Source organism: Gigantopelta aegis, unplaced genomic scaffold, assembly GCF_016097555.1.
Source record: "Gigantopelta aegis isolate Gae_Host unplaced genomic scaffold, Gae_host_genome ctg2836_pilon_pilon:::debris, whole genome shotgun sequence".
NCBI lineage: Eukaryota > Metazoa > Mollusca > Gastropoda > Neomphalida > Peltospiridae > Gigantopelta > Gigantopelta aegis.
In genome coordinates this window covers 59,185-75,007 of record NW_024533059.1, presented here as the reverse complement: position 1 = coordinate 75,007, position 15,823 = coordinate 59,185, and the positions used below count along the sequence as shown (strand labels likewise).

At 38.9% G+C, this 15,823-nt stretch overlaps 1 protein-coding gene across 1 annotated transcript; it reads left to right on the top strand.

Moving 5' to 3' along the window:
* The first annotated feature begins 3,414 nt into the window (after positions 1-3,414).
* LOC121391688 lies at positions 3,415-14,695 on the top strand. Its single transcript, XM_041523228.1, has 6 exons — positions 3,415-3,463; positions 4,505-4,636; positions 5,347-5,403; positions 11,183-11,227; positions 12,793-12,871; positions 13,707-14,695. The coding sequence occupies exons 1-6, from the start codon at positions 3,415-3,417 to the stop codon at positions 14,383-14,385; spliced, it is 1,041 nt and encodes a 346-aa protein (XP_041379162.1). The 3' UTR covers positions 14,386-14,695.
* Positions 14,696-15,823: the final 1,128 nt, after the last annotated feature.

Here is a 15,823-nt window from a genome sequence, read left to right as displayed (position 1 = left end):
GTAATATTTGTTCGTCTGTTTAAAAAATGTTTTCGGTTCTTTTAGATTGTTTTTAATTCTTTAGTAAAAGACTTCTTACAGTAAATAATAAATGCAAGTCAGTGCAGTATTTTACTGAATTCAAATTATGGGATAACTATGTTGTATTTGATCATTTACGGACGTTAGTGTTGCTTTCACTGTTGCAAATAGAATTTTACTGGCAACACATTACTGCTGGTGTTACTCTTAGTCCAGACATGTTATGTCAAAATATATGGTATACACATCACAAATTGATAACATAATAGAAAAATATAATTTAGTTAAACAGGTAATAATTTGCCTTTAACGTTGCGTTTAAAACTTTAAACTTCGTCAGGGAAATAACAAAGTGCAATGAAATTACAAACAGACTAACACCAGATGAACATATTAAAAACAACACAAGCTAAGAAAACTAAGGGAATCTAATCAAATAAAATAATAAAAGATACTGATTAAAACAACAAAGGGAGCACTGAAAGCTAGCCAAAGCCACTGGGAGTGTGTTCATTAAGTCAGTGTGGCCAAACCGTATTCAGTCTGTGAATCCAAAGGGACTCAGCAATGTTGAGTTTCTTTTTGTTCTGATTGGGTATCTGTTCAAGCAAGTGACAAACATACTTGTGTTAAGGCTGATTAAAATGTGGACCTACATGAGAGCTTTAAACGTTTTATTGTATTTTGTTGTAGACGCGTGCTAAAGGGGGTGGTGGTTCGACCCACATTCTGCATGTTGCATTTGGCACCAAACAACCGATTGGCAGTTCAGGGAATATCTAATGGGAAATGAAGCATGCTCTCTATTTAAGATAGCATTTGGAGTTGTCATAGTGTCAAATGAATGGCACTTCAAACATTATTCATATCCCTGTTAGGCCGAGGCTGTCTAAGTTTGTTTATCTTAAGGATGTTGCCAATGTTGAATTTCTTCTCTCTGCATCAATGAGTTTATTATTATTCAGCACTTTCGACATATTTTTGCTTGTTTTCAGAATATCATTTTGTTTAACAGAGGATCTTAAATGTGGTTGTCGTGAGTCATAGGTTGTTACCCAAGCTATAGTTCCCTCTGGAGATTTGGGTTTATGCTTGTACTGTAGAGGTGTTTTTCTAGACTGGATGCGGGCTTTATCAAACATTTCATTGATGACCTTTGCTTTACAACCACAGTTGAGTAGGTACAGGTAGAATTTTCTAAGATTTTTCTCGACCCAATTTCGTTTACTACAAATGTGTCGGATCAGGAGTGCTCCACTGTAACAGTAGATTGTAACACGTGTCTGGGGTGACAACTAGAAGGTGTCAGATATCTATGAGATGCATTTTCTTCACAATAAAGAACCGTCTCTATGCCACTACTATCAGGAATCACTCGGACGTCACTGAATGGAATACTGTCTGCTGGGGCAGATCTAGAGGGGGGGGTCCAATGTGTCCGGACCCTCCCCCCCCCCTCCCCCCTCAAATTTGAGAAGTGCCCCTTTTATTTATGATTTTTACGTTTTTTACAAAAAAAATTATTCTGCCAATGTATAGAACACTGTAGAATACGTCTGCCAGCGTCCCTGTTGTAGCACTATTATATTATGGTCCATGTGAACCGTGTGTAATTTTTCAATAGTGCCTTTTCATAATGTTATGGTGCACTTTTTGTCTTGGACCCCCCTCATCAGAAAAACAGGATCCGACCCAGTGTCTGCACTCTATTTCCACAGTGAACTTAATATTGGTCTGGTGCTGGTTGAGTACAACTAAAAACACTTTGATTTGTGCAGTAGTATCCGATGTGAATGCACAAAATTAATGTCGATAAATTGGTAGCAAATTGTTTTGTCTATGAGACGTAGTATGCTAAAACTGTTTCGTCCATTATGACATATATGTTGGAGTATGTGTCGGAGGTATTTCGCAAGATGTTTTCACTTTGTGTATTTTCCCTAGGATGTTAAAGTGGGCTGGTTTCTCTATAGGCCAATTAAGAATAGCTTCCATTTCCATTTCTCTGGAATGTCAAGTGAATGAAGGCAATTTTCAACGTTTTTGTGTATTTTATAGGGATTTTCTTTACGTCCTTCTACAGATATATAGTTACGTCTTTCAGAAAACGTTCACATTCAGTGATATAATCTTCTTTGTTCCAGATGACAATACCCCCGCCTTCCTATAACAATGTCAGTATCACTTATAAGAAAGAGAAGCCAATAATGACTATAATCTATTCCACTCTTAGCTAATCACCCATCATTGGTTGTGAATTGTGGACATTTTGCCATATATCACAAGGTTGGTATTACAAATTAAATCGGAGGCCAGTAGATGCACAACCAGCTAGTCTGTCAATTACTGTGGTATTTGTTTGTATAATTAGTCAAATTACTCAAATGGAAATCAAATACATCCAAATGAAGATTAAACTGTTTCGATGAAAACAAAAAAAGAAATGAGAAATGTGTCAAGTTTATATATATATATATATATATATATACTCAACAAAAAAAAGTATACTTGTAATAACACTGTTTTCATCATCATTACAGTCAAAATCAGTTGCAATTAAAAATTAATAAAATGTTAAATGTCCCTGCAGGTCAGTAGGAGGTGTCCCCACCTCGGGCGTCAATGCAGGCTTGACAACATCGTCTCATAAGCATAACTGGCATATTGTGCCACTCCTATACAAGGTTCTGCTGCAGCTGCTGAATGCCTAGTAGTTGAGGATTTCACATGAGAATTCGTCTGCAAAGTTCATCCCATAGATCTTCTTTGATATTCCTAGCCCATGCCATGACGCTACCTCCGCCAAACCTGTCCACTTCAGTAACAAAACCATTTTAGTATATCTCACCTCTTACATTCTGAAACGCCCATGCGCTACTCTTAAATTGAATATCGATTCGACACTAAAGAGGACATTTTTCTAAATAATTCTGGTCAATCAGATATGACGTATTGTCACTGAGACGTAGTATACGGTGACGTTGTGTTAGAATGGGTCGTGTCACCGGTCGTCGTGCACAGATACCATGTGTTCTCAGTCAGTTTCTGTCAGTTTGGGCAGTGATGTGCAACTGATTGGCAATAATGGTGGCTGGTTAAAATTGGTTTTGAATGGTTGTCTTTCGGATATACCGATACTGCACAGCCGAAGTAACTCGTGACCTACCACTACGGTCGCTCTTGTCACAGTAAAACGTCTGGCAAAGTCACTGATACTGATATCTGCTTGAAGCATTCCAACTGTCCTCTCACGGCCATTTTGGGTCAACTGCGGTCTAATTAAAAGGAATGTTTTGGATGTTATTTGTTGTCTTAAAACAGTATTGAACATCTGTGAGTAGTCGATTTAACAATTGGACTCATAAATCGAGCATCTCTTACGCGCGTGAACCCATGGCATCATCAACAGCATTCCGACACAGCCTGCACGTGCTGTGTACGAGTATGTTGAAGTTAGGACCAAGGCTTACATATTTTGATAAGGTGCATCAGTATAACACGTAGAAATACATTTCTCTAATATGTATACTTTCATTTTTGTTGAGTATACCATATTCTAATTCAATCCGCATAAAACTAGAAATTTGATTGGTTAATGAAATCCATTTGCGAAAATAAAACCAGTGTTAACGCGTCGCCGGTAATACTCAAATTTGCAACAGTAAAATCACCATCAACGTCCGCAAATTGTTAAATAAAACATAGTTGTCCCCTAATGTGCAATTAATACAAATCTACCCTGTTGATATTGACTTGCTATACGGGACGTAATGAGTGTCCTTGTCAGAGGTCATTGCTTATTTGTTAACGAGAGTGAATCCGGTTCTCTCGGGATTGGAGCCGATATTGGGGTATAAACTCACCACCCAAGTACTGTAGAAACAAAACCTAAACCAAAATTGAAACTTCACAGTTTTCAAATATAGAAATATACATTATAGGTGACACAGAGTCAGTCATCTACCCTGGCGTCATGTGTTTTCGATACAATAAGTAAACCAAATTAAAGTATAATAAAAATAATACTTTAATATTTATATAATTATATAAATAATATGTTCATGCACTTACCATTTGTGACACCCAATAGCCGATGTATATTTTTGTGCTGGGGTGTACATTTGTTCGTACAATACTAGTTTATCTATCTCAAGTTACATTAGTTTATTGTGAAAAAACAGTGATAATCTCCCATGAGCGCCAAGTTTTCCTCCTCCTCCCCCCCCCCCCCCCCCCCAAAGCCGCTACATTGTACACGTGTTTCTGGTATAATTTGACAAACGTCATATGTTTTCGATAGTTTCATTGGCTGTCTAACTTTGTCCTTGTTATGGTTGTGTAGGGTCAACACACATTTGACATCAATTACTTCTTTTAAAAATAAAATAATAAAATGTTTGTAACTTGTAAAAAATATCGAATATTTTCCAGAACAATAAACTAATAATTTACATTAGAAGTGTTTAAACATTTTCTTGTTTAGGTGATGAAAGAGTGAAACCAGAAATAAGTTACAACAGAAGCGGCTGCTTGATGATGCAGAAACGGCCAAGCGGTGACATTTCATTTCATATTTCTAACTGCAGCGAGCGGAAAGCAGCTCTTTGTCTTACTAGTAAGTAGCTTTATATAAACTCATTATTTTGTGTAGGCCTGTGTATTTGTTTGTGTGGGGGTTTTTAATTGTTGTTCATGTTTATTTATTCGGGTTATAGGTTTATTAAGTATATTTCATATCTTGGTAGATCATTTATGGAAATGGAAATGGAAAATTGTTTAACGTGCACATTCAGAGCAAGCTGTTGTAGCGCACGCCTGTCCTGGGCACAAGTACCGGCCTCGGCCGGTTCCTCCGTCTAGGACAGGAAAGGGTTGGGGTGTGTGAAGGAGGGACCGCTTGCACTGGCAGGTACAAGGGAGCACCAGCAGTCCAACCGTAGTTGGTGACAGGCGGGGGTGGTATTATGCTATGTAATTTGCAATGTCCCGTAGAATTAAGCCAAAGGGAAATGAGTACGCATTTTGATGAAGGAAGTTTGGCGCAATTTTGATGGTCGTTCTAAAACTAAAGGGTAGGGAGCTACGTATAGGTTTGGAATTTAGTAGGCCGAGAGTAGCTCGATCATTTATTCAAGGTCGACAATTTTTTATATTACAATGTTACACAAATGTGACAATTAAATGGTTAGAACTGTGAAATGAAATAGTATTAAAAAATATTCTTCAATGGTAATATAATGATTTTAATACCGTTATAATGATACACAATTTAACCTGGGGAACAAAACTATAATCGCAGACAACATTGTTTTTTTTTTACTGTAGATGTGAGTTCTTTAGAAACACGAGGTCAGCCCTGTAACAAACCGACGTCGGACGGAGGTATATAAATATTTAAATGTTTCAAAGGACACTTTTAAAACAATCTGATTAAAACAATCTGATTAAAACAATCTGATTGAACTACAGACTTTACTAAGTTACTCTTTTCTCCATTCGGATCGATTCCCGTCGGTGGGCCCATTGGTCTATTTCTCGTTTGAGACAAAGAACCACGACTGATATATCAAAGGCCATAATATGTGCTTTCCTGTCTGTGGGATGGAGCGTGTAAAAGATCCCTTGCTACTAATGGAACAATTTAGCGGGTTTCCTCTCTAAGACTATGTGTCAAAATTACCAAAATGTTTGACATCCAATAGCCGATGATTAATAAATCCATGTGCTCCAGTGGTGTTGTTAAACAAAACAAACTTTAACTTTCTGTTAGTAGATATCACTTTAAACAACATTTTTCTGTTGTTAACAGTCATTTCAAACGTCTTAAGCTGTTGGGAATCCTATACGGGCGGTGTTTTGATTGGCAGAGTGGACAGTAAGGTCCGACTTAAAATCAGATTGTGTTTAAAAGTACCTACATGTGTACTAGTATTAACAGAAAATTAACAACCGCTCATTGACTATAACTAACATCATACTACAATAACTGCAGATTAAGATGGACAATGGTTTCTTACATATTTCCTGTGTTGGTCTATATCTGATCACAATGGATCAGATGGGAAGGATAATGGCGGAGGGGGCGGGGGTGGGGGTGGTTAGGGAACGATAAGATATGTCCAGATACTCCAGTCATTGATTACACAGAACAGAACAGAACTTTAATAGGAACGTGTAATAACAATATTTTACACAACGGCATATAAGGAACATGTAATAACAATACTTTACAGTGACAAGATGAGCTTTACAGGAGACAATAAGATAATGTAGAGTAATATACTGATGATATGCACACGGCAGTGACAGCCTGTTGCCTTTGCTATCCAGTATTCCAGTTTAAACTTGGTATCACTGCATGGCTCATCTCTTTTGCCATAAATCTCGCTGCTTACATATACTGTTCAAAATAAGTAGGGGATATTCCATTTCAAATGCCAATTATAGAATGAAATGAGATTTAAAACTCAAAATTAGTGCACGATGTGCGTTAATGTTCCCCCTCAAAGAGCATGAAAAAACGCACCGATTATTTTGATCGCGAAGTACGTGACGTGATGTTGCACGTGCGAAGGCTGCCATTTAAAATTGAACACTTAGTTTGTGCGTACGTTGTGTGCACACTGTGGCAATATTCTTTCTTGTTTGTTACTGGAACACTAAATCATAAGTTTGCTGTCACATTCTTTACAACTGTCACGGGGATTCTATAATACCCGTAACTGAATAAAACACGATTGTCCAAATATCTCTCCTAACTGTATATCTATTCGATCTCTCTGTAACGGGCGGTATTTACCCGAGTATGGCTCGTCTAGGTATGATCAGAGATACGATCTTATATAAAGTATATATAATATTATAGCACGTTTAGTTCACTAGAAAACACAACAAAACACAATACACTTTGGAATCTGTATTAACCTACGCTGACAAATGTACTGCCGCAGTAGTTAATTAATAACAACAATAATAACAACCCAGAACTGATCACTTAATTAGTTAATCTCCAGGTGTCTAGTTTACACAATATGCTAATCACTTCACCGTGACACAACACCCACACGTGTGATAAATTGAGAAACGCTTCTAGGGGAACTTAATTAATAAATGAATTACAACACTATTCCTAACTGGTTAATTTTTAATTAAGCCTAACTACTCATTCAGTAACCTTGTAACACAGAATTAATACTGGTACCTATCACAATAAAGGCAATAACCTACAGTTTACCTAGGTCTTCTAGGATGACTGGCTAAGCTTTATATTACCAAATACTCGTATAATGTTAGAACAAAAATCTACGATTTACTTCGTCAGATGACCGAAGACACTGTCTAAAGAATATTGGTATAATACAGTATTAAAATATTTAAAGTCACATCAATCACATCAAAGTTATACAACAGAGCAGAAATAACATATTTACCAAAGTCCCGTCTGAACTAATATAGGTCGTTCAGTGGACGACGTCCGTGATCCCCTGGAGCCTTCCTAGTTCTCCTCCGATATCTCTAAAAAAAACTAGCTATTTATTATAAAATCAGAAATCGCCTGGGGGTACAATGCGGTTCTCCCCCTATCATCTGATATTCCACCTCTCCCAGAGTCGGTATATTTTCTCTGATCGTCAGACTGGCTGTCGCCATTCCGCGACCAATCCCCTGGCCATAAACAGCACTACCGGAGATATTACGTAACTACTAGCCACATGGCCTCCACACCTGCTCTGGGTGTGTATTAGGCGTACAGAGATGACCGTCGCGCAAAAGTATTACGTAACAAGTTGCCCACCTGGCTAAGTGCAATTTCGAACTGCACACGGCCTTCTAAAACAATTAATATCGCCACAGGCGAAAAGAGATTAAGAGCATGTACCGTCACAACAACATTGTGTAACGTTTCAACAATGCTACGTATCCAACGTCAGGAACGTCTCAGGGCTGTAGGCATGCTTCCAGTTGGCACCACCCAGCGAATTGTGGCCCGTACACTTAATGTGTCACAATCAGTCATTAGCCGAATGTGTGTCTGATATCGACAAACCAGGAATTTGGATTATCGTCTCCATTCAGGACGGCCAGGGGCCACAACTCCAGGTCAGGACTGCTTCATTAGGTGTTACACGTTGAGCAATCGAGGTCAATCAGCCAATCAAATCGCAAGAGAACTCTGTGTTACAACTGGTGTTACAGTGTCTGATCAGACTATTCGTAACAGTCTGCATATAAGTAACATCCATGCATGTCGACCCTACGTTACCCTACCTTTGACTGCGAGACACATTGCTGCTAGACGTCAATGGTGTACACATCATAGACATTGGGCTAACAGGCGTTGGGCTCGGGTAATATTTTCAGGCGAGTCCAGCATGATCGACGACAGCGTGTCTGGTGACGTCCCAATGAACGCTACGCCAACGTCAACGTTCGTCCTCATGACCGATTTGGAGGAGGGTCTGTTATGGTGTGGGATGACATCACCATGACTGCCAGAACCCAGCTGCATATTGTTCATGGGAGGATCACTAGGTAGTACTACAATGACAATATCCTTGCACCGATCGCTGTGCCCTTCGCACGTCAGGCTGGACGTCATTGTGTTGTTCAGGACAACAACGCTCGTGCTCACCGGAATCTACTGGTAACTGCATACCTGCAGCAACAGAGCATCACCAGAGTTCCATGGCCAGCCCTACGCCCAGACCTTTCACCCATTGAGCACATGTGAGACATCATCGGACGAAGTCTCCGAGAAAGTCAACGTCATCCAACGAACTTGGCAGAATTAGGCGCCGCTCTCCAAGAGGAATGAGACAGGATCCCTCAAATGTTATTAGACGTTTAATCAGGAGCATGCCGCGTCGGATTCGTGGGTGCTTGACGAACCGCGGGGGTTTTACGCGTTACTAGTGCAAATATTGAAAACGTCAAATTGACAAGCATCACCCCTGTTACCTATCTGTCTCCTCCAGACCTACATCACTACCCTGGCTAGAATCTTTAATGCCAATCCCTTGTCACATGAGTGCTTGTGTTTTACCATTAATTAATATTGTAATAAATAGTAATACATCTCTGTTATATTGTGTTATATTTGAATATTCCCTATTTATTTTGAACAGTATATTTTGATATACCTGCGCTAAAAAAAATATCAAACTATTGTCCTTTTAAGAAAGATGACTTCTGGGTGAAGGTTAAGTTGTACTATATTAGATGGTTTGATAGAATAATAAAGGTATCTCAGATACATGTATTAAATATAGCTATGATGTATTAATACATGTTTACACTAAACCATTATATTGCTTACTAACAAACATGTTTTGTACATCTTGTATATTTGTAATCATAGGCGTCGGAAGCGGGTAGGGGCAGAGGGACACTATTCACCTCCAACTCTGACAATATGACATCCCCCACCCACCCCCTACTAGTAGTAGCCCATCGAACTGCTGGCATCTTCTGGCGTGTATGAAAATATTATATTATATATGTGAAATACCCAAGCGAGTGGTGCGTTATTAGTGTCTGCACTAAACCACTGCATTGCTTACTAACCAATATGTCTGGTTTAAGATTGAATATTTTGATCAAACATAACAGCAAAGGTTAAAATAAAACACATAGAAATCTAGCATCTACCAAGACGACACGAGATTAGAGGTAGGGGTAGGGATAAATGAATACTCGAAATGTAATTTTGAGCGTGGACCATAGTTACTCAGGGACGTGTGCAGGGGACGTTTCGGGATTCGAATCCTCTCTGCACAAAGCTAACTTTTTTAATAAAAATAATTTTTTGGGGCCCTCGACTCGAACGCAATTAGACATTTTGTTCATCACATTCTAGACACACCCCCCCCCCCCCCCCGCCGCATAATTTTCCTGCACAACAGCCTACATGGTGGTGTGTACATAAGCGTACGAGACTGGTGGTGGGGGCAGATTCGGGCATTTTCGTTTAATTCGGGCAAAAATCAGCTTCTCCCCACCCCCCACCCCCCCCCCACCCCACACACACACACAAAAATGGGATCCCGTATGCCTATGGCCGCGTTACATAAAAAAATAACTGATGATGTCAATAAAAGTTACCGGTGCACATAATATTATTTTATAAATGTCAAATATTACACACTTTTAAGTATATTGTGAAAAAACAAACAATGCACGTTTGTGTCAGGTCGTACCTCTTGGTTTTCTTAGTGTTTAGTTCGTCAACAACAAGCGTGTCAGAAGGGGGAACAACTGGTTTTACTTCTTCGACAACAAACGATCAACAGCCGACAAGTAAGAGTATTTTCCCTGTCACGAAAAGATAATTTCCCAGTTTTGTGACGAAACAAAATCTCTGTCCTTCTAGTATTAATGTTTAATAAACCGTGTTAAATACTAGTCTGGTATTGTACAGTTTTACTTGTAACAAGGAGGTAATATTAGTTTAGCTCTTTTCAGAGTAGGTTTAGCACTCCAGTGATACTTACACAACGATTTCAGTACAAAATAATTACATGGAACTACATATTGAGCTTCACGCTAATTTAACAGCTTGGCTAGAAATTGAAACATTACACTTGTTAATTATGAGCTTGTTATTAATATTGGAATCTAGGCAGGACAACCAACTCGATCTGTTATGAGTCAAATAAGTTGCCGATAACGTTTTAGCTAAAAAGCTAAACTACATTACAAGGGTACTTACTGGTAGTCATGGGCACAATGAAAGTGTGCCAGTCGAACTATGGATAAAAAAAACTATCTTATATTCTTCTCGTTTCGATTAGGGGTACAACACGTATTATTCGATAAACAGGACAGCATATAATAGTATAAGCCAATCATGAACAAGAGCCTCCAATATAATAAGGAAGAATCCAATTTATCAGTTTATAAGAGGCTCTCTTAAGTTGGTGAACTTGTGCCGGATCCTTTTGTTCTTAGTGCAATACAATTATCGTTCCTATCCTTTTGTTGTACAATAAAATTATGTTTTCTATCAGCTGGTTTGCAGAAATATTTGTTGTAATTACTAATTTCAGTGTAGTATATAGTATATAGTGTGGATGATTGAACTAGTTGCATACACAAACATACCTTCATATCTCGAAAACGTTTGTATTGCAATCATGGATTTGTTGCTTATATATTGAATTAGGTTCAACGGCTAATCCACTTTCTGATGACAAAAATGACCAAACAGGTAAGACTTTACATTATACTTAACCAAAAACGTTTAGCAATTTCATAAATGTGTTTAAATAAAAGAAAACTCGTGACTTACACGAGTCAATATACCCAGACACGTTATTGACAATTTTCTGATTTTCGTGCGTGGACCCTCAAGCACCATTTAACGACGTGACAATCACACATTTCATTTTGTTTTGAAAATCTCCTGTTATTTATACTGACAAACGATGCCTCAATTAAATCCAGTGTCTGGTTTTATTTTATAAGTCACGAGTTTTCTCTTTTTTATTTAAGCACATTTATGAAATTGCTAAACTTGTTTGGTTAAGTATATATTCAAACGATTAGACGATTTCCATAGCCTAGATTAGCATTGCTTGAATCGTTTGGTGTATTTTATGATGTGGCCTTTAGTGTCTGTTATTTGTGTTAGGACCATGATGACGGTTGTAGTAAGCACAATACATAAATGTATTCAACAAAACAAAAACCTGCATTGCAGCCTGTCATTCCTTTCAGTTCGTTTTTATTATTAATCTTGCTTTGCTGTTAATATTTCTTCCTTTACTGTTTAATATGTTTGTCTTTGCCATTATAAAAGTTATAAAGAAAGGTCTATAACGGTAAGGATATCTGTAATTTTAGTAAATTACTTCACTATTTATTTTTTCATTCATGTTAGTGAAAACCAGCATCTGTTACAAACAAATCGGAAGAGGTAATTTACATGCAAAACATAGTATGGAGACAACCGGTTCTTGCTCGAACGTTTAACTAAATCTACGCATATAATTATGTATATGTATTACCACACTGATAACACTTACCTTTTTGTTCTGGACACAATATTGAATTGTCCAATTTTCCATTCTTCTTCGCTACAACTAGTAATGAGCTCTGTGGGCTAGTGGATAAGCTGATGGACAATTAACCTGACGACAGTGGTTCAAATTCCGTCAAAGCCGGCTCATACATTCATTCATCTTTCTCATCTATCACCCTCTGCCTAGAATTCTCATTATCTTAATATAAAAATAAAACTTTCCAATTGCTTTCTGTTTCGACCCTTTCTCTCGGTTTCCTCCATCTCTGTCTTCTGAGCTGTCCACACCATCGCCTATCTGTCTCAACTTCCTCCACGGGTGCATTCTCTATATACTTCCCTGCGCCCATCTGGTATCCTTGTCCTCTGCCGATAATAAAGCTGGTCTGATCCACGGCACAAATTAACGACCGCCGGTAGTAGCAGAGCGTAGTAGGTAGTTACAAGTGCCTCTTAACAATACCAGAAGTAACTACTGAACACTCTCCAAAGTGGTCAGAATAAGCCCACAGCTAAAAGCTGATGGGGAATGACAGTTGTGTGGCACGGATAACCACAAGGGACAACCAACTGTCGCGGTTGGAGAGACAAGGACTGGGATGTGGAGGTGGACAGCGAAAGAAGTTGAAAGATAGGAGGAGTCGCCAGATTGGGAAGAAATGAGATGGAATTCAAAGGAGTAAAAGGAAAGGGGGCAGTGGGATAAAATAAAAATAAAGTAATTATTATTTTATTTTTTTTGATATCTCCAGGAGTTGCTGTGGGGGTTTCCGTCGCTGTTGTTGTGTTGGTTGTAGCTGGAACACTTCTGGCTGTGTTTTGGATGAAAAGGTATGGACGTGCTTTGTATACCTATTGTTACTCGTATGTTATAGAATTCAGTAGCAGTTGAATTTTCTCCTCACTGTGTAGTTGTACAGTTGACTGTAAGTGTATATCATTTACAATTTGTATCATCAGTTTAAATATTAAGTTATTTTTTAGTGATTATTAAGTTAATTTTGCGACGGTTATATTTTTATTTAAATCTTTTCATTGTTTACGTTGTGGAATCCTAGGAATCCCTTCAGAAACGTTTGTGGACTTAGTATGTCATTGACGCCCCCCTAAATGGATTTTCTGGAACCGCCACTGCTTTTATCTAGCGTCATAATTCTCTGACATTTTTATTTCTTATAAAATAGTTTGATTTTAATATATAATTAATTTATGTGAGGACTTGCTAAATTATAGTTAATGTTTCATCAGCGGACGGGTAGAAGAGATACAAAGACGTCTTTTTGATTTATATACCATCACAGCCGTATGATCCTTCTAGCTAGGCCAGTCAGTTTTACAATTTAGTAAAATACTGTACAAAGACTTCTGTACTTTATTTATATAGCAACAAAGCCGTATGAACTTTTTAGGTAGCTAGTCAAGTTTTCAATTGTGAAATACTCTTTAGTTAGTCATCTTTAGTTTTCACTAATCAATAATTCATTTCAAATGTAGCTGAAAACAAATCTGGCTGCCATGTCAGAAAATGTATTGGATAAATAAAACGATAAAACAATATGTTCATGCAATGATCAAAGAGGTAAAACGATATGTTCATACGATGCTTTCTGAATTTCAGACCAAAGAGATAAAACGATATGTTTATACGATGCTTTCTGAATTTCAGATCAAAGAGATTTTGTTTCGAAACGAAATCAGACTCTGCAGCCTCTCGTGGTCAGTCTGATGGTGAACGGGAATCGGAATACGACCAGATCAAAGAGACCTCAAACTACGAGTTTGAATCTGTACCCAAGGGAAATGTTCCAAAAACCAGCAGATACTTGACCCTCGACACCAGTACGAATAGAACGGCAACCACAGCCCACGTGACCACAGACGAAGTTGATTACAACGTGCTGAGTCATAACAGTCCTCCTCACAGCCCGGTGAAGTCCAACGCTGACGCCTATAGCCAGGTCAACGTAAAGAAGAAAGGTAAAAAACGATTTGACGTCATAGATGATGATGATTACGACACGGCTGGGTCAAGTGTCACATCTTCTCGTGATCCGACCTACAACCATGTTATTGATGACGCCACAGATGGTGATTACGACACGGCTGGCTCAAACGTCACGTCTGCTCGTGATCCGACCTACAACCATATTACTGGCTCCCAAATCGATGACGACACAGACGGAGATTACGACACGGCAGGGTCAAATGTCATGTCTACATGCGACCCAACCTACAGCCACATTAAGGGTGAGGTAGAAGGAGATTACAGCACCGCAGGTGGGGATTCCAGAGTCGAACCTGCTGCCAGTGATGATTATAGCCATATCGGAGAAGGATATGTGTAGTTTGACTTTGCTGTTACCAATAATGACTATAGCCATATCGGAGAAGGATATGTGTAGTTTGACTTTACTGCTGTCAGTGATGACTATAGCCATATCAGAGAAGGATATGTGTAGTTTGACTTTCCTGCTGTCAGTGATGACTATAGCCATATCAGAGAAGGATATGTGTAGTTTGACTTTACTGTTACCAATGATGACTATAGCCACCTCGGAGTAGGATATGTGTAGTTTGACTTTACTGCTGTCAATGATGACTATAACCATCTCGGAGAAGAATATGTCCAGTTAGACGTGTACTGCTGCCAGTAGTGTGCAATGACTACAGCCATATCTATGTGTAGTTTGACTTTACCTGTCAGTGATGACTACAGCCATCTTGATCTTTACTGCTGACAAATGACCACAGCGATGTGTAGTTGAATTTACTGCTGTCAGTGACTATAGCACCTCTTGCTCTGCTGGCAAGAACGTCATATCGGAGAAGGATATGTGTTTTTTTACCAATGATGACTATAGTCAATCCTGCCAAAATGCAAACCCCTGCCACCCTGACTTTCCACTTGTCCTGGACAAAGGAGATGGCACAAGTCAGAACCTGCGCCCAGAACAACAGCTTGCTCAGAACGTACATATTATTGTTTTCCAATTCAATCCAAACTTACTGCCAATGATAACTATAGCCATATTGGCAAGGATATCTGTAATACGTTTCTATGCAATGGCGGATCTAAGGGTTTTGAAAGGGGTTCGAAATTCACCTTTACGATCTAACATTAATGAAGTTACAAGCGCTTGGGTATATGGTCATATGGTCTTTTCGGAGGGGGGGGGGGGGGGGGGGGAGGCTGTTGGAGGGTCATACACTGGATTATGAGAAGGGACTTTTCAAATATTACGTTACATAAGAGCTTGGTTTTGAGAAAATATAAGACATTACGAAGGAAAACAGTGGTGGGTAAAAAAAAATTAAGATGCAATAAAATGGATGGGAAATGGTCTGCTCCATAGATGCCGCTCTATATATACGCTCGTTGTTTTAGTAATATGCTATCTATTTAGCCAGTCTTTATATAATGTAGTGTGTTATGTAATACTCAGATGTTGTTGGTCGGAAGGTCGGACCAAGTCAAAGAACTACACTGATGAACTCCCTCAACAAAGGGGGCGGGAGGTAGCTCAGTGGTAAAGTGCCCGCCTGGTGCGCGGTCGGTCTAGGATCGATCCCCGTCGGTGGACCCATTGGGCTATGTCTCGTTCCAGCCACTGCACCACAACTGGCATATTAAAGGTCGTGGTATTTGCTATGCTGTCTGTGGGATGGTGCATATAAAAGATCCCTTGCTACTAATGGAAACATGTAGCGGGTTTCCTCTCTAAGACTATATGTCAAAATTACCAAATGTTTGACATCCAATAGCCGATGATTAACAAATCCATG

Excerpts from the sequence above, each read along its gene's own strand:
- LOC121391688 (XM_041523228.1), top strand. The coding sequence starts at position 3,415 with ATGGCATCATCAACAGCATTCCGACACAGCCTGCACGTGCTGTGTACG. Across the intron at positions 4,637-5,346 it reads AGCAGCTCTTTGTCTTACTA|ATGTGAGTTCTTTAGAAACA; the intron begins GTAAGTAGCTTT and ends TTTTTACTGTAG. Across the intron at positions 11,228-12,792 it reads TGACAAAAATGACCAAACAG|GAGTTGCTGTGGGGGTTTCC; the intron begins GTAAGACTTTAC and ends TGATATCTCCAG.